At 39.8% G+C, this 14,828-nt stretch overlaps 2 protein-coding genes across 2 annotated transcripts; both read right to left on the bottom strand.

Annotated features, from left to right (window-relative positions):
* Positions 1–1,822: 1,822 nt before the first annotated feature.
* LOC112203372 (cysteine-rich receptor-like protein kinase 10) lies at positions 1,823–4,168 on the bottom strand. Its single transcript, XM_024344349.2, has 7 exons — positions 4,080–4,168; positions 3,790–3,903; positions 3,559–3,755; positions 3,219–3,429; positions 2,468–2,705; positions 2,215–2,365; positions 1,823–2,129 (listed from the first exon to the last, which is right to left on the bottom strand). Exons 1-7 carry the CDS (start codon positions 4,099–4,101, stop codon positions 1,824–1,826), a joined length of 1,239 nt encoding a protein of 412 aa, XP_024200117.2. The 5' UTR covers positions 4,102–4,168; the 3' UTR covers position 1,823.
* A 5,735-nt stretch (positions 4,169–9,903) lies between these two features.
* LOC112203373 (glycine-rich cell wall structural protein 1.8-like) lies at positions 9,904–10,341 on the bottom strand. The gene has a single exon (XM_024344350.1). It carries the CDS (start codon positions 10,339–10,341, stop codon positions 9,904–9,906), a length of 438 nt encoding a protein of 145 aa, XP_024200118.1.
* Positions 10,342–14,828: the final 4,487 nt, after the last annotated feature.

Genomic DNA, 14,828 nt, shown 5'->3' on the forward strand with positions numbered 1-14,828 from the left:
AAATCACAGCTCAAGTAACTCAACCCTCCCAACTAGCCAAAACATCAACGATCCCCTCCTATAAGAGCCAAAAAAGAGCGGATACAAAGTTGCCAATGCTCTATGATTGTCGGAAGTGGGGAATTCTGTGGGAGAGTGTGGATCCGGCCGCCAAGTGAGATAGGGTTAGACTTAATTGGATCACCCATCAGATGAAGAACTTAGGTTCAAGTAAACTTCCCGTGTGGCTTATTTTATTTTCCATTTTTGGTAACAATAGTTATTACATAGATGAGAGCTCTCCCCCTCTCTCTCTGGCAGCGGCAAACCCTAGCTTTAGGGTTTTGTTCGTCGCGATCCTTGGCCTCCGATGAGTCTCCTTCTCCTCTTGAAGCCTGTCTGTAGCCCTCCTCGAGGTTGTGCTTCCCCTCTGTTCAACCTATTGGTTGTGGTATCTGTCTCTTGGCTTGCTTCTAGGACCTTTTCGGTGGTGCTAACAAGAAGTCTGTTCTGGAGTTCGATTGCTTGAGAGACTTTTGCCAGAGGATAGCTTTCTCCTAAATGGATTTGGGTGCGGCAATCCGAATTTGGGATCCTGGTTCTGTTTATTCTTTTTCGCAGGGGATGAGATGTTGCTACGATGGTGGCTGGGCAGGCTTGGCGGTGGTTGCCGGTGACAGAGGAAGTTGGGATGCAACCTGATTTGGGAGTTTGAAGGCGTCTGGAGGTGATTGCTGGCTGGGTCCGATCTGGTGTACTCGATCTGTCTGGGCTAGTGGGTTTCTGCAGATGGCTTCTACCATGGTGGTGGTCGATCCTCATCTCTCAGTGGTCTGGCACCAAGGAACGGGTGGCGCCGGTGGAGGTCACCATTGTTGGGTTTCTCCCTCCAGTTTGCTCTCCTCCCTCAAGCGAAGGCAGCACGGCGTTTTGCTTTAGGAGGAGATGGCAGCATAGCAGTCCAATCTGGCAGTGCTTGGTTGCGCGCCCAGTCGCTTGGGTGTCCAGGGTATCCTCAGCTGGGCCTGTTATTAGGTGCCCAATAGGTTAGGTGCCTAGACCAGCTCTGATTGGGATTTGGCTTATGTTGATTCTGAGGCATCCGCTTTGAACTTTATTTCGGGGCGAATTTGGATCCGTATTTGGGACCCGGGTGGCACACATATCCGGATCTTGGATTCGAGACAACTACTCATACTGATTTGGTATTGGTTCTGGTTCTTAGGAGTTGGATTGCTAATTTTCAAGTTTCTGACACCCTCGGTTACTTTCGAACTCCTGGTGAGAGAATCACCTCTTCTAGGTGATCATATCACCGGTTTCGGTTACGGTTACTTTTACACTTACGCTGCTCTCGTGACATATGCAGTGCAGCGATGTCGTTCGGCATCAAGTCACATCCTTGTTACCTGTCATTTTAAATGCATCTGTGTATCTTTATTGTTTTTCTTTATTATAGATGAGCTTATGCATCTTGTTATGATTTATTATTTTCTTTTGATACTTTTGCATCGCTCCATATACTCCTCAGTTTACAATTAATATAGTCTGTCATCTTTCCTTTCAAAAAAACTTCCCATGTGGCTTAAAAGATATGGAAAGTAAATCTTAATCTGTCCTCGAAAAATATTGTCCTCTAAAAAATATTGTTCCAAATAAAGTACAATAACATAATAACAAGAAAATAAAGTACAATAACAGAATAACAAGCACATCGAGAAGTATAATTTTCCAAGACTTACCCTAAGACCTATATATACCAAATTCTCGTCCATCTCAAATCTTAATACTACTCAGCTATATATATATAACTCACAGAAACACACACACACACACACACACATTTAACGTCCACACATATCGGAAATGGTCATACCATTCATTGACAGAATTTGTGGTTTGCCTCCAACTATAGTAGCAACGATCACTTCTTCAGTACAAAATGATGGTTTTGTAGGTTCAGGTAGCGGCAGGCTTTCATTTGTCAACATAGATATCACTTCTGACATGGTAGGCCGATTGGCTGCATTATCCCCCACGCATAGTAGACCAACATTGACGCATCTTAAAAACTGATCCTTATTACATGAATCACCCAAGTTTGAATCCATTAGCTGTAGCCCTGCACCATCTTTCCATAACTCCCACGCCTGAAATTAGTGAAGTCATCATATGAGATCATTTAGGATATCAGAAAAAAGCAAATTTGATACTGTAGAGATTTGTTTGACATACATATCCTGCTAAATTGAGTACTCGATCATCATTGTAGAAGCTGTTGTTTTTCCTACCACTTAGGATTTCAAGCATTAACACCCCAAAACTGTAGACATCAGATTTTATAGAAAAAATTCCATTCATTGCATACTCAGGAGGCATGTAACCACTGCACCAATTTGAAAACAAAAAAGTCAACTGTATGCAGACATCTGTAAAAATTGCATGCTAGAGACCAAAAGCAAAAGACAAGTGCGTACTGTTCACTTACAGTGTCCCAACAATCCTGCCCGTATTTATTTGAAGTTCAGTATGTGTGAAAATTCTTGCCATACCAAAATCAGAAATTTTTGGATTCATATCTTTATCAAGTAGTACATTACTAGCTTTTAAGTCTCTATGAACTACTTTCTTTCTCGAGTATTTGTGCAAATAAAGCAATCCTTGAGTAATTCCCTCAATTATGCTGAAACGCTTGTGCCAATCGAGAAGAACGCCTTCAGTTGCATCTGGTCAATACAAAGAGAAGAAAATTAGACACAATCTCACTTATATATATATATATATAATTATATATATATATATATATCGGAGAGTTCAAGAGTGGACCCTCATCATTTCCGCAGTTTCTCCCTATGGCATGCAGAACCATCGAATTTTTAGGTCCTCATTCAGGATGATCCTTACCAAAATCAGTCTAGTCAGAAATTATTCAGCAACTCGACTATCTTCAAAATTCAAATAGTTTCAAAGAGCAAATAGTTTCCTATACAATTGTTTTTTTATTTATTTTTTTTTAAGTATGATCCTTGAAGAGGACATAAAGTAAGGATGGACGTTTCTGACTACTGTACTGCATTGCTGAGTAGCAAAATGGAGGTCCACCCTTGATCTTCATGCAGGTATATATGGGCTTTTGATGGAAAGGAAAAAAAAAAAACATGTGTATATAGTGTATACATCCGTTAAATAAACATATCAAACAAATACTAAGATCAAACTGACGTTGACAACTGAATTACCAAATAAAAAGTAGTCCAGACTTTTGTTTGGCATGTACTCATATATCAACATCCTCTCTTCCCTATGAATGCAAAATCCAAAAAGCTGGACAAGGTTTGTGTGTTGAAGTTCATATATGAGGATCAATTCATTCTTAAACTCCAACGTTCCTTGCCCCGAACATTTTGAAAGCCTCTTCACTGCAATTTCTTTTCCCGTCAACAATCTTCCCTGATGAATCATATTTCCATCATATGTACATGTCATCAGATAAAAAAGGCTATTATATGCCTTAGCTACCAAGTACTAATGGAAACAGAAAATACAAAAAAAAAGACAAAATAAATAAAACTTTATTACCTTATAAACAGGTCCAAATCCCCCTTCTCCAAGCTTGTTTTCTTCAGCGAAGTTACATGTGGCAGCCATGATTGATGCATAGCTAAATATGCTTAAATCATGTCCCATGACCAGCAATTTGTTCTGATCAATCTCATTCTCACCTACTAAGAATAGTGCAGGGACAGAAAACCTCAAAAACATGAAGTTGAATCTATCTAACTGCTTATAATGCTTAACTAAACAATATACCTGAAAGTTCAGGTTTTCTTCTTCTTCTTCGTAGATGACACAAGATGCAAAAGGCTATTACCAAAAGAGTAGCACTAACAGCAGCCCCAATCCAAATCCATTTACTTGTTGCACCTAGAGAGTAACGATTAATTATTCTTTTTCTTATCAATTTTAGGTAAAGAGACTGGAATTTAAGTATCAAGCATTATATATATGTAGTTTCAAAGGAAAGAAAAGAAAAAAAAACATTCAACGCCATTTATTCTAAGTTTCTAACCAAACATCAACCTTAATTACTGGTGACTTACTGGGTGATGATTTTGGTGCCATTGATCTTACAAAACTACTTGCAGTCCCTGGTTGAGTGAAGTCTTCATAGAATTCACAATCTGAACTCCAAAATCGGCACCCAGTTGGATACTGATATAGAAAATCGAATCCAAGGCAGTCACAGTATCGCCTGCAAGTGTCCTCACAATCAGCACTAGTAATATTAGAGGTTGTATTTGAAACATCCTTAAGCCAGTACGGGCATCTTGAAGTGGAACTCAAGGGGGTTGGTTTGAAGTAACCCTTTTTTTGCTGAAATTTTTGGCCAACCTCCGCCTTACAAAAATCAGTTAGCTGGTCATTTGTCTGGCACCCTAGTCCATCAATGTTATTGCCACACTCATCTGCTCGTGCAATATCAAGTGCTGATCCATAAAAATTAAAAAGTCTGCCATCGAAGTTCAGCAACCATTCTGGAAACTCACCATTTTGATCATCATCTCTGGTAGTGTAAGTGAGGTACTCTTCATTCTCATTTAAAAAAATGCTATAATGGAAAATAAGCTTTTGATTCGGTATAATAAATTCAAATCTATTACTACTTGTGTTGTAGTTTCCGCTTCTCCAATACACCGTCCCACGGCCACGAATTTCCAATTGGCGACCATTTGGGTCCCAACCAAGGGTGAAAGGCCCAGGCAGTGGATTGTGAAAGGAAGTCCATGACGTAAGAGACCAAATATGCCCATTATTACTATGGTTCACGCCTAACTTCATGCCTGGTAAAAAGGTGTCCGTTGGATAATCAAAACTTTGCCACCACACCTGCTTTGTTGATCCATCAGAGTTCAGCTCTTGCAGGATAAAATTACCAGAATCCAATAGAGTAGCCACAACAGTACTACTACTTTTTGGCACAGATCCAAGCACTACAAGAGGATCACCATCACCACTGCCCGGACCACCTTGCGTTGTAATAATTTTCAGAGTGTTGTTGGAGTCCAAGGTAAGAACTCCATGAGGGTATAAAACAGGTGAGTCTCGGTTGGCAACCCACGCCTTATTCGCATCACTAACATTGTACCGCTTAATATATAGATAGCTGTAGTTGGAACTGGAACCGTTTGTCAAGAAAAGCAAGGTGAACTTGTTGGAGGCGGAGACCAAGGCGCTTGAGGAATTGAGAGTGTCACCTACCCTGAGTGTGTCCCCAATATTGTCTCTTGCAGCAGCAACATGAAAATCCCACAAGCTTGAAAGAATGATCAGAAAGAAAATTAAAAGTTGAACAAACCTAAACCCATGGTTTATTATCACAAGGTACATTGCTTTCTCATGCTGTTCTTGAAAACCAGCTAACATGGCCATCACATTAACCATGATTACGGTCAAGTACTGTCTACTGCCCCAATATGCCTTATAAAATCAAAGTTTATAGTGCAATACCCATTATAAAAATGAAAACTATGATCTAATTTCATGACGTGACAAACAAGAAAAATAAATTTTAGTCAGACAATAAGAAATAAAAAAATAAAATAGGAAAAATTTTTGGATTAGTTAGATTACAATTTTCTTAGAAGACTTTGGCTCATTTAAATGTTAGGACCGAGTACGCTATGAGAGATTCCTGGAAAGTGCGATAGAAGACTTTGACTCACTCTAAGATCCCATGAAATTAAAGAAAAGTTTATGATGAGGAACAAAAGTAGAGTATCTATTCTTGAAACCTGGTACTACTGATCCTTGGATGTTATTAGGAGATTCAATGATACAACTTTTCTTGATAGATGTCTGGTAGTGTTCAAGTTTTCAACTCTTGGTGTAATAAACAATAGGATGATGCCATTGCTTATGAAAGATTGGACAGGATCATACCATCATTTGCGGGAAATAATTCTCAACATATTGTTCATGCACACTAAACAAAACTATTCTATTCTCGACATTTCAATAATGTCATCATTCTTGAAAATTCTGGCGGTGTTCAACGTGTCACTAAATACATCTATTGTGTTAGCTTCTTGAATGATGCATGCCCTGTTTCTAAGCCTTTACTGCTGTTGCCTGTACTTGGCGTGTTGACGCAAAGCATCAAGATGATACCATTGAACACCAGCATTGACCTGGATAGAACTCCCTTGACGTCTCCTCCTGGACAGGAAACAGCTATCGTTTAAACTTTTGGGGAAGCTTGAGTCAACTCTATCAAGGAAGGAAATAACAACTGCTAAATCCTACAACATGGAGAGTGACAAAAAGTAGACCTCTAGTAACAAATAATGCAGTCCCAGGCTCCCAGCAATGTTGTTTGGTGCAGGCAGGACTCAGGTATCCAGCCTATATGGCCTTTATGCTTCCCCCAACTTCAACGTCGCAAATGGGTTTGCAAACCCTTAAACTTGATAGAAGTATATATTTTAATAATTCCACTTTTCTGATAGGTTTAGGGGCTAGGACTTAGTTGCATCTCCTCCAGGTTAAATAGTTTATAATATATATAACATGATGTGATAGACACGAAGATCCATGCATCTTGCAATATGTATCCTAAATTTAAATGACAGTACTACTCTGCTTAAAATGATATATATAAAGCTGATCAAATGAGCATTGCAAAGACTCAGTAAAGGATGCTATTGGTAAAAGTTCCTAAAATATAATGATGCAGTTGAAAGATTCTTGTATGCCATGACAGAAAGAAAAAATGCAGAGCATTTGTTCTAACAAAATAAGTTATGATGATGAAAGATTGGAAACAAAAATAATTATTTGGCCGGCAGACATTAAAAAGTATCAATTTACCATCCTCCGCAAGTGACAGTATATTATAAGAACTTTTATTGAGATGATATACTCAGAGTCTCAGATATACCTTGTGTGCATCATTAATATAATTCCTAGCATCCAAAGAAGATATTCAAAGTCAGATATTAAGAACATGACACTTTATTTCAAAGATAAACTTGGTCTCGGAGGCTTTGGCTCTGTTTAGAACATGTTAAATTTCCATCTTATTGCAGTTTAAGATGTGTGGTCCAAAGATAAGGGCTATTCATTATTCAAGTTTTTACAATAGGAAGAAGTCATCATGTCAATGTGGTGCAAATAATCGAGTCTGGCTCCACAAAAAGACCTCTTATTCCTGATTGCATGTCTAATGGGATATTAGATCTCAAGACAGAGCTATTTCCAGATAAAGGAAAAACTCTTACTCAGTAGAGACAGGATGAATACACCACTGCTATCAAATGCTAATATCTAGACTTCTAATCGTAAACCACACAATTTCTTAACAGAAATTTTACTTCAAAATTCAGATTCTCGGCTTGCAAGATTTTACACTGAAGATTGTAACACTATTTCTGTTACTGTGGCAAGAGGCATAATAGGTTTTATATAGCTCCCACACTATTCTACAAACCATTCATATTTATAGTTTCAGAATGTTGTTTCAATAAATGGCAGGCCAGAGGAGGAACTTGACTGCAAATTCAGAAAATTCAAGCCACATATACTTCCCTTCCTAGATAAATGAGAAACTAGAAAATGTAAGGAAAGTGATCTGCCATATTATTGCAGATCTGTCATATTATTGCAGATTGCTCTATCATTTGAATTGTACAATAGCTGTAGCCTTCCTTGTATGTATTTTAGGTAGTAAATAGATTCCTGACTTGTAGGAACATTTTGTAATCACACTTGTATAAAGGATACGATTCTATGTTAATGAAATTATCACTTCAGTCCATTGATTTCTCCTTCTTTCATGGTATCAGAGCAGGACTAGATCCTGACTCTTCTTCTTCCCTGCTGCACTCTATCTTCTTATGTAGCTTGCTCTCTAGTCTCTCACCGACCCAACCAACATGGGTAAAGATGATGTTTCACCTTCAAAAGACCACGGCAAATCACATGCCGATTCCTCTAATCCTCCTACATCCGAAATGTCAAAATCAGACCTTTCTAATCCTTATTACACCCATCATTCAGATCATCCAGGGCTAGTCCTAGTCTCTAAACCTCTGAATGGAGACGATTATGCAGGATGGAAGAGGGCTATGACTTTAGCTCTGAATTCCAAGAACAAGCTGGGTTTTGTGGATGGTACAATAATGGCTCCCTCAGAAGAGACCGATCCATAAGGCTATGCTACTTGGTCGCGTTGCAATGATATGGTCCACTCATGGATCATTAACACAGTAGATCCAAAAATCAGTGACAGTGTCATCTACTATCCTACCGCTCACGAAGTATGGGAAGACCTTCGTGAATGGTTCTCTCAAGGTAACGCCTAACGAATCTTTGAAATTCAGCTAGAGATCACCTGTCTCCGACAAGAACAGCTGTCAGTCTCAGACTATTATACAAAATTGAAGAGCCTATGGGATGAACTAGCTACCTATTCCGAGATATCTCCTGGACCACAGGCAGAACAACAAAGACTCATGCAATTTCTGATGGGGCTGAATGATACTTACAGTTTCGTTCGCGGATAAATTCTTTTGATGGTTCCTTTACCAATAGTCCGTAAAGCATATGCAGTGGTTGCTCAGGATGAGAAGCAACGTTCACTTTGTGCTTCTCATCCCACTGCAGAATCCTCAAGTGCCGCAATGGCAGTGCGCAATCCAGGAAGATCCAAATACAATTCAGGAAGAGGGGGACGTTTTGAGAGGAATGATCGTCAAAATCAACATCCAGATCATAGTTTTGGGTCCCCGGAAGGACGCCGTGTTGACACAGAACTGCGTCAAGGATCCGACAGGGGAGACCGCATTGTACCTACTGTGGAGATTAGGGTCATTGGGTACAGACTTGCTATCGATTCATTGGGTATCCCCCAGGTCATCCTAAAGCAAAACAGGGCACTGGTTTTTCGAAGCAATCGAGAGCAGCAATGCCTTCAGCAAATCAGTTTAGTGAAGCAGTTGAAGATGGTAATGTGCCGACGGTGACTCTCACTGAAGCCCAGTTTAAACAGTTTATGGCTGCCCTTAGTAATCCGACTTTGAAGCCCGATTCAAATGCCAACTCAGGTTCCAAAGCTAATGTCGTGACAAAACCAAGTTTGTATAAAGTCGTTTCCTGCAATTGGATCATTGACAGCGGTGCGACCGATCATATTACTTCTTCTACGTGATTATTGCATAAAAATAATAATTGCTCATTACCACCAGTTTTATTGCCTAGTGGAGATAAAGATGACATTGTTGCAAAAGGATCAATACCACTGAGTACCATGTTTTATCTTCATGATGTGTTATCTGTGCCTAAATTTAAAGTCGATTTATTATCGGTTAGTCGATTGACGAGAGGATTGAATTGTTCAGTGACTTTCTACCCATATTGGTGTATTTTGCAGGATCTGGCTACGAGGAGGACGATTGGTTTGGGTGAACAACGCAACGGATTATATTATTTGATGGCATTAGCGACGGAGAAGTCCAAAACCAGTCCTTCCTTTTCCACCCCAAACAGCTTGTCATCTTACCATCACCTCCACCAATTTATGGCACAACCACTTAGGGCATGTGTCATCCTCTTGTTTAGGTTTCATTGCTAAGATTTTTTTGCATGTTTCCATTCTGTCTAATAATGCTTACCATATATGTCCCTTGGCAAAGCAGAGTCGCCTACCTTTTAATACTAGTACCATATCTTCTGTCAAACCATTTGAAATTATTCATTGTGATATTTGGGGTCGATATCGATTTCCTTCTATTTCTGGTGCTCATTATTTTCTTACCATTGTTGATGACTATACACTTTTAAGGCCTACAAGTTGTTTGATTTATCTCGCAAGAAGGTCTTGACTATCCGCGACGTCAAATTTCTTGAGCATATTTTCCCCTATTCCACTCAGTCCAGTTCTATTGTCTCATCATTAGGCCACCAACCTGGCCCAATTCCCTTGCCCCCAGACCCGTCCACCCCTACATCTAATGTTGACTTATCTTTTTCTCTTCCCAGTCCTCCTTTGACTTCATCTCCTTCTCCTTCCTCTTCCGTGTCCTCTCCTTCTCCTTCTGACCCCGTTTCTTCTCCGCCACCGACACCACCGCCTTCGCCGCAGCCACCATCCCCTTCGCCACCGCCCTCATCACCTCCACCACCTCCTTCTCTCCGTACTAACTCCCGTTGTCGTCCGACCCATCCTCTGGCCAGCGACGATGTCCTTCCTGACCCTCCTACTTCTTCCTCACTGGCGCCGCTTTCTCCTCCCGTGTCTATCCCTCCTCCTTCTTCCTCACCTCTTCCCGTGGCTGCCGTACCCATCGGCCCTATTCCCAGTCCCATCGCTGACACCGATCCTATTCCCAATCCCGACTTGGCCCCTCTCCGTCGCTCCAGCCGTCACGTTCGCCCACCGGACCGCCTCACTTACCATGTTTGCTCCACCGTTCCCTCCGATCAATCGCCCTCCTTGCTGCCCGGTCCGATCAAAGGTACTCACTACCCCTTGGCTCATTATGTTTCCTATCATCGGTATCTGCCGCAGCACCTTGCCTACATGGCCAACCTCAGCCAAGTTACCTAGCCCCCCACCTATTCTGAGGCTGCCATTCATCCTGAATGGCAGGCTGCTATGCTTTCTAAATTACAGGCTCTTCAAGCTAACAAAACTTGGACATTGACTTCTCTTCCGGCCGGTAAGGTCCCTATTGGTTGTCGTTGGGTTTATAAGGTGAAACACAAGGCCGATGGTTCTGTGGAACGGTATAAAGCCCGCCTGGTTGCTAAGGGTTTTACTCAGTTAGAAGGGGTTGATTATGAAGAAACTTTTTCTCCTACTGCCAAAATCATTATTGTTCGATGTTTGTTGGCTTTGGCTGCAGCTCGTGGTTGGACATTACATCAATTGGGTGTGAATAATGCGTTCCATGGCAATTTGTCTGAGGAAATTTACATGTCTCCTTCGCCTGGTCTTCGGAGATAGGGGGAGGAGAATCTGGTATGCAGATTACATAAATCCTTATATGGTTTAAAGCAGGCTTCACGGCAGTGGTTTGAGAAATTTTCTAATGTTGTACGGTCAGCCGGGTACATCCAATCTAAAGCTGATTATTCATTATTCACTAGAAAGCATGGGAATTCATTTACTGCACTTTTGATCTACGTTGATGACATATTAATTACCGGAAATGATTTGGAGAATATTGTTGCACTTAAAGTTTTCTTACATAGTCAATTTCGTCTTAAAGAACTTGGAGACTTAAAGTACTTTCTTGGTATTGAAGTTTTGACTTCCAAACGGGGAATTTTTATATGTCAACGTAAGTATGCTCTAGAGATTATTGAAGATGCAGGGTTACTAGGAGCTGCACCTGTGGATACTCCCATGGAAAAAGGTTTAAAATTGTCTGATCATAGTGATTTGCTCAAAGACCCTGGAAAGTATAGGAGGTTAATTGGGAGGCTTATTTATCTCATTGTTTCATGCCCTGGCATCACTTATGCAGTCCATGTCCTTAGCAGATTCATGAATCAACCAAGAAAAATGCATTGGGAGGCAGCTTTAAGAGTAGTACGCTACCTAAAAGGCGCTCATGGACAAGGTCTATTTTTCTCTTCCACCAATGATCTGAAATTGAGGGCTTATTGTGGCTTTGATTGGGCGGGATGCCTGTCACTAGAAGGTCTACCACCGTATACTTTGTTTTTCTTGGACCTTCCTTAATTTCTTGGAGGTCAAAATGTCAAAAGACAGTATCTTTGTCTTCAGCAGAGGCGGAATATCATGCTATGATAGGAACATGTTGTGAGCTGACTTGGTTGCATTATCTGCTTAAAGATCTGAGTCTATCTAGCCGTGAACCGGCTCTGCTGTTTTGTGATAACAAGGCTGCACTATATTTTGCTGCCAACCCTGTATTCCATGAGCGAACTAGGCATATCGAAATGGATTGCCACTACATTAGAGAAAAAATTCTAGATGGTATTGTGGCCACGAGGTATGTGAATTCAGCTTATCAACTTGCCGATGTTCTTACTAAACCTTTGGGGAAAGATGTCTTTGTTCCTATGATTTGCAAGTTAGGAGTGCAAGATATCCACTCTCCAACTTGAGGGGGATTGTAAGGAAAGTGATCTGCCATATTATTGCAGATCCGTCATATTATTGTAGATTGCTCTATCATTTGAATTGTACAATAGCTGTAGCCTTCCTTGTATGTATTTTACACTACTAGAATAACTTAATCACACGACAGCCATCAGACGACACATGAGTTTTTGCTGTCGTCTGAGTTAGTCAGACGACAGATTTTTTAAACCTGTCGTCTCATCTCTACTCATCCAACACATGATCCTTTGGTAAATTTGAGAGATTTCAGACAACACTAACAAGAATATCTGTTGTCTGAAAAACGAAAAAAACAAACAATCATTAATTTATATTTATTTTTTTCCCACTCATACCCTAGCAGCTGCCTTAGTGAAAAACCCGTGTTTCCCTCCCTTAGCTAAAAATTTAGGCCACTCTCCCTCCCAAATTGCTCTCGGCCTCCCTCTGACTCAGTATCGCGCTCACCCTTAATCCCCCTCACCATCGCTCTCACCCTTAATCCCCCTCACCCTCTCAACCTCATCGACCCTCTCAACCTCGCTCTCACCCTCTCAACCTCACTCTCATACAACAAGGCTCAGAATATAATTTGTAGAAGTAAGGAGAGAAACGAAGAAGGAAGAGATCGGCAAACTAATTGCAGACTCACTCAGGCAACGATTAAAGCAGAGAGAAGACTCTAGTGCATGTGAAATAGGAGCAACTAGAGTTCGAGAAAGTTGTCAAAGGCGCAAATCAAGGTCCAATTTCAACGCTTTAATTATCCAATTTCTGAAATTTCCAATTGGGTTTCGCGATTTTGATTGTTATTGAAAACCTAATTGCAGTTCTGTTCATTGCTTCTGGAGACGATGATACGATTAAGTGAAATTTGGTGGGCTTAACTCTCCTCTCCATTTTGCTGCAGCTAAAGGGCACAATGAGGTCGTTTTGGGTTTTCTTTTTTTCTTTTTCTGGGTTTGCTTCCCATTTGAAATTGATGACCGTTTGGTTTTTCTGATTTTGGTTCTTTTCTAGCTTTGATTCAGATTATTTCATTGCTTTTGGAGAATGGAGCTGATGTCAACTCCAGAAATTACTGTGGGCAGGTATGATACTTGGTGCTGTCCTAGTCTAATTGTGAGTTTGTTTATTTGATTTTGAGCATTCCAGTCTCTGTTTGAGTTAATTCTGAGATGTTGGTAGTTAGAAAGATTGTAACTTTGTGTGGTTTGATGTATAAATTGGGACCTGGAGTTGAAAATTGAAGATCATGATGGGATAATTGAGCTTATTATTTGATTGCAAACAAACTTTCCACATTTTATCTTGAATTTATTTTCTTTAGTTCTATAATACAGTTGCATAATTGTAATGATGGGGCATAATTGTAATACGTGGGTATGTCAAGGCCATGATAATTGTATTTGAACTTAATTCTTACTGGACCTAAGGCTTTTGTGTGGACTCATTTTTAGAATTAAGGTTGCTACAACATTTATAATTTCCTGACAACAGAACACAAAATCTTTGATCCTAAGCTTGTAGCCTTTGTGATTTACAGTCCAAATGTACTAGTTTCATAGTTTAGTCACTCATTAGTTTGATATTGGATATTCAGTAATTTAGATATTTACTATTATCAATTTAGCCTAAAGTGGTAACATGAGAGAAAGAAGCTAGTGAAAACAGCAAGTTACAGGCTAACATGGCAAGCAATATTCCTAGTTCTCTTTCTAAAGCTTTTACAACTTTTGCTTCCTCTGGTTTGTGTGCTTTGGTATCTAGCATTTATTTTGTTGGGGACCTAGAATTTACACTTGGTCCGTTGGGTGTAATATGTTAAGGATGATATGTGATGTATTGGTTATAAAGTTTAGTTTGGCCTTTTCTATAGCAAATTGAAATTGCAAGTTTGCTTTTAGACTGGTGTTCATAATGCAGCCAAGTAGTTTTGCAAAAAATAAAAAATCCAAAAAAAATAAAATAAATAAATACCTGTTGTTGTGTCTGTGATTGTGTATATTACGTTTGGCATGAGATTTTAATATTCTCATATCCCACTCATGCTAGAGTTGTTTTTTAATAGTTCATCTATTACTCTTGATAGGGAAGGTTGGTTGGTATATAAAGATATTAGGGTTGAAGAAGGTCAGCTGGTGTTGCTGGGCTGAATTAAGCTTGCTTTCCTTAAGGTATGTCTCTTTGTTTCTTCTTTGAACATGACCTTATAAATTGGACTCATGCCTTGTAGTTTGCTGCTTGTGTTTGTGAGTTATGTGATGTATATATGCCTTGTGGTTTGCTGGTTGTGCTTTTGAGTTATGTGATGTATATATGCCACACATTAATGCTTAGGGATGTTAATTCTATAAATGGTTTACATTTGGACAGTGGGAGATAATATGTTTTATTCTGCTAATTAATGCAAGTTCTTTATGTTTTTCTGGAATATGAAAACATACTTAGAAGCTGTTACATCTGATTTGAATTGGCTTCCTTCTTTTAAAGTAGCTGCATTGTGTTGATACATAGGACAATGCTTTTCTAAGTTGTTTGAACTTGAATATATTTTGTTTTTAGAATGGATAAGTCTTGGATGCATGCTGATAGAAGATCACACACATATCAGCTAGGTGTTGAGGAATTTCTTAGGTTTGATGTAGAGAATGTTACTGATGTAAATAATATCAGTTGTCCCTGTGCAAAATGTGGGAGCATAGATGGGATGTTTTCGGCT

This window comes from Rosa chinensis, chromosome 5 (genome assembly GCF_002994745.2).
Source record: "Rosa chinensis cultivar Old Blush chromosome 5, RchiOBHm-V2, whole genome shotgun sequence".
In the NCBI taxonomy this organism is placed as follows: Eukaryota; Viridiplantae; Streptophyta; class Magnoliopsida; order Rosales; family Rosaceae; genus Rosa; species Rosa chinensis.